We start from the raw sequence: 4,755 nt of genomic DNA on the forward strand, positions 1-4,755 counted from the left end.
CCCCCCCGCCCCTACCCCGGGCCCTCGGCTGATGGAATGCTTGGAAACCTGGTGGGCATAGATCAACAAGGGGAACTCCCCCTTCCACGCTCAACCAGGTCTCGGTGATACCCGCCAGGTCCGCTCCCCCCTCGTGAATCAGTTCTTGAATGAGGGGGGCCTTATTTACTACGGACCTGGCGTTGCACAACATCAGCCGATGGGCCCTGGCCGGAGGATCTAAGGTCCCTGGAGATCGAGTGGAGCTCTGAGGATCGGAGCACCCACAAGCTTGTAAGTAGCGTGTGCGTGCTCCCGGAACCTGATATGGTCCTCTGCTCCCACCATACCTGCCCCTCCCACTGACCGTACCTATCACACCACCCTCCGCCAGCCCCCCAGTTTCCTCCCTTACCATTCCGCGCCCCCCAGACAGGACCGGCCTTGGCCTCCGAGAGGACTCCCCTGGTTCCCCTCGTGCCAACCCCGAACCCCCTAAAAATTTAGAGAAGCACCCCTCTAAGAAGGCATGTAATTTCCGCCTCCTTAGATCCCTCCATACTGCCGCTGCATGCCACCTCTCAGGGTTCCAAACCCTTTCATTAAGGCCGGCCCTCGGGATCGTGTTGGGCCATGCCTGCGCGATGGGGGAGTCGCGCAGGGCCAGCAGGTCCCTCCTAGAATACAGTCCCAAGTCTTAGAAGGAGGTCCAACAGCAGAGTTGGGAAGGGGGAAAGTCCTCGTGGTGGTGGTCAAGGGGTTAGGTAGATTGGAAGAAGGTAGCGTAGTTCGTTGTTCTTTGTACCCCCCACAGAAAAGAGGGGGGGAGGGAGTTGCACTCAGGGTCGGCCATCCAGCAGCATAGGCCTCCAGGCCCGCCAAGCCCAGTCTCACAGGTCCCCAGGGCCACCAGGCACTCACCGTCAGGTGTATCCCTCCGGCCAGTGCCTCCTTTAGGCCCTGTCCTCCGCCCGGACCGTTCATCCGTCCGGGCCACTGTGCTGCCGAGCCGGCACGCCCTCCGGGCCACTGTCCACACGCTGCTGAGCCGGCACAACCGGCACAGCCTCCAGGCCAGTCGGGCCGCCAGATCTTCAACAGGCCGCAGGGCCGCCACTGTGTCGGGCCGCCAGGCAGCCACGCCAGGCCACTAGGCCGCCGCAGCCTCGGGTCAAACGTTTCCGGAAGGCCGCCAAGCCGCCATCGTGCCCAGCCGCTGGCCATTACCACATCGGGCCACCGCCACGTCCGGCCGCTGATCTTTCTGGCCGCTAGGCCCCAAATCGTCCGGTCGCCGATATTCCAGGCCGCTAGGCCCCAGGTCGCCCGGCCGCCGGTCTTCTCGGCCGTTAGGGCCCACGTCGTCCGGCCGCCGATTTGATGATGATGATGATGATGATGGAATGTTTCCTACTCAGGCAGGAAACCCTATACCATTTCGGACAAATGGCTGTCCAGTCTCTTCATAAAAACTTCCAGTGTTAGAGCATTCACCGCTTCTGGAGGCAAGTTGTTCTACTGATTAATTGTTTTAACTGTCAGGAAATTTCTCCTTAGTTCTAGGTTGCTTTTCTCTTTGATTAGTTTCCATCTATTGCTTCTTCTCCTGCCTTCAGGTGCTTTGGAGAAGACTTCCTTTTCTTTGTGGCAATCCCTGAGATATTGGAACACTGCTATCATGTCACCCCTAATTCTTCTCTTTATTAAACTAGACATACCCAATTCCAGCAACCGTTCCTTATATGTTTTAGCCTCCAGTCCCCTAATCATCTTTGTTGCTCTTCTGTGTATTTTTTCTAGAGTCTCAACATTGTTTTTACATTGTGTGACCAAAACTGGATGCAGTATTCCAAGCGTGGCCTTACCAAGGCATTGTAAAGTGGTATTAACACTTCACGTGATCTTGATGGTTCCTCCTGGCTACAAGACTAAGCCCTTTCCACAAGAGACTCAGAAAGTATTTCATGGTGCTCTCTTTATTCATATGAAAATGGTCTAAACAGGAGTCACCACTAACAGTTATGAGTTATTTTTTGGTGGAATTTTTCTAACCAAGACTTGATGGTCATCTGCCATAGATGTTTTGGTGGATCATGTATTGAGCAGAAGATTGGACTAATTGGTCTCCAAGATCACTTTCTATTCTGGGATACTAATGGAATAGAAGAATGACCAAATAACACAGAAGTGGGAGCAAACCATTCAGTTGGTGGCTTATCTCATTCAAGATGATCTCAGCCAAGATGACAAGAAACATGGGAAGCATTTGCAAAAACACTGCTTTTTGTTTTTCTTCAAAGTGCACACCAAGCATGCATTGACAGTAGTGGGAACAATAAGACAAGTAGGTTTAGGTGGAGCAGTGGAGCCAAAGAGAGGACAAAAAAGGGACATATTGGAAAGGGGGAAATAGAAGGTTGCATGGTTGTTAAGTACAAGCAAGTTGCCAAGTTGCTGAATTTTGATCATCTGACTCCAGGGTGCTGCAATTGCAATAACTTTGAGCACAAGTTGTAAGTCATTTTGATCAGCACTGTCAAAACTTTGAACATTCACTGAAGAAATGGTGGTACGTTGAGCACCAAACATATGTTGTAACCAAAGAGATAAATGTATATACAATATAAATGTACTTATAAAAAAGATGGGTTTTTTTAAAACTCAGAAAGTTGGAAATTAATCAAACAGGACATAAGAATAAATTAATCTTGGGGAAAACATGTCACATATGTTTGTAATTGCTGAAAAATTCTGATATCCTTTCAGCTCAATGACTTATACTGGAATCCAGAATTTCCTTTCCTTTCTGCTTTATGATCATAAGATCCAAACAATATTACCCAGATATTAGATCATATTAACAGTTCTCTTTTAAAGAAGATCAAATTATTATCTTCACTAAATATGTCACATAAATAATCAGAACTAAAAGAAAATATTTTATTAAAATCAGAGTCACTCATTATTCAGTGAGAGATTTTATTTCCATTTCCATACATGAGAGTTTAACACATGCATTTATACATGCCAAGAATGTACAGTATTGGAAAAGTTGGCAGAGTTAAAACGCAAACTCTGTTTATACTCTTAGAAGAGGATTACTAATTCTATTTTATACTGGAAATACATGTAGCCATGATTTAATAGTCAGAAATGCTTTTTCTTTACAAGTTGCTCTTTGCTATTCAGCTCAGGCCTCAGCAAAATAATGTAGCATTTGGGGAAAAAGATACTTCCCAATAACCCAGCACTGGAAGCTAAGATGGAGAAGATCTCCACAGCTACCATATACTTTCCTTTGGTGCCCAAATAAGTGGGAACAAAAGTTAACCAAACACTACAAAACATCAGCATGCTAAAAGTGATGAACTTGGCTTCATTGAATGTGTCTGGCAGGTTCCTAGCAAGGAAAGCCACCATGAAGCTGATCAGAGACAGAAACCCCATATAGCCCAAGACAAGATAAAACATAATAACAGATCCTTCATTACATTCTGCTAGGATCTCTTTAGTCATTGATTTCATGTTATGTTCTGGAAAGGAGGGAGAGGTGATCATCCATGCCAGACAAATGCCTGCTTGAATGAAGGAGCCAGAAAAAACAATTAAGAAGGACAATCTTTTCCCCAACCATTTTCTCATGCCAGACCCTGGTTTGGTGGCCATGAATGCTACAATGACCATGATAGTTTTAGCCATCACAGAAGAAATGGCCACAGAGAAGATAATGCCAAACACGGATTGTCGGAGGAAGCAAATCAGTTTAAGAGGTTTTCCAATGAAAAGAAAAGAGCAGAGGAAGCAAAGCAGAAGGGAGATGAGAAGAGTGTAGGTGAGATCCTTGTTGTTAGCTTTAACAATAGGGGTATCTTTATACGTAATAAATATTCCAAGTATGTATATAGCAATAATTGAAAATAAAACAGCAACCACAATTAAACTGATCCCTAAAGGTTCTTTAAAACTTAGGAAAGTTATGATTTTGGGGATGCATTGAACCTTGTCCTTACTTGGATATTGATCTTCTGGACATTCAGAACAAGCAATTATGTCTGCAAGTAAGAAGAGAGGCTATAAAGTATGGAATCTAATCATCATCATTAATCAAGTGATTAATATATATATATATATATAATCATATGATCATACTTGGCTTTTTTCTATGGGAACCAAAATATGTAGATATATATATTTTTCTGTCTATCATCTATATGCCTATCCATCTACCCATCTATCCATCCATCCGTCTGTCCATCCATCCATCCATCCATCCATCCATCCATCCATCCATCCATCCATCCATCCATCCATGCATCCATCTATCTATTTAAGAAATTTATATAGCTGCCCATTTCACTAAAAACACCTCAGGGCAGTGCAGAACAATAACATAAAATAACAATGTAAATAACCCAAATATAAATAGCCCAAATGTAAAACTCCATATCAAAAGATACAGTAAAAGATACATATCAACCCTAGGAGATAAGAGGGATACAAATTACTACTTCAACAATATAACCTTCCGGTAATGGCGGACCTACCTGGGGCGGCTCCGTGACGGAGCGAGGTCCACGGCAGAAATGGGGGGCTTCCCGAGGGGCGAGGGCTTTGCCCCGACCCCAATTTGAAGACCTGAACTCGCCGGCAACCTGGGGGTTTACTGTGTGACTCCCCAGCCACTCAGCCACCCAGTCTCTGACGCCGAAAGGAGGACTCGGTCTGGCGAAGGGACGAAGGGCTTGGCGGAAGATCTGGCCTGGATTCAGCCCGGGA

General features: G+C 45.8%; 1 protein-coding gene across 1 annotated transcript in view; it reads right to left on the reverse strand.

Moving 5' to 3' along the window:
• Window positions 1–3,126: 3,126 nt before the first annotated feature.
• LOC114923403 (vomeronasal type-2 receptor 26-like) overlaps window positions 3,127–4,755 on the reverse strand; it is a 9,727-nt gene continuing 8,098 nt past the window's right edge. The window contains exon 4 of the mRNA XM_029286323.1: window positions 3,127–4,031. Within this exon, the coding sequence (XP_029142156.1) occupies window positions 3,127–4,031 (905 nt within the window). The remainder of the gene's footprint in view (window positions 4,032–4,755) is intronic.

Source organism: Protobothrops mucrosquamatus, unplaced genomic scaffold (assembly GCF_001527695.2).
Source record: "Protobothrops mucrosquamatus isolate PMUCROS unplaced genomic scaffold, P.Mucros_1.0 scaffold3315, whole genome shotgun sequence".
Classification (NCBI taxonomy): Eukaryota; Metazoa; Chordata; class Lepidosauria; order Squamata; family Viperidae; genus Protobothrops; species Protobothrops mucrosquamatus.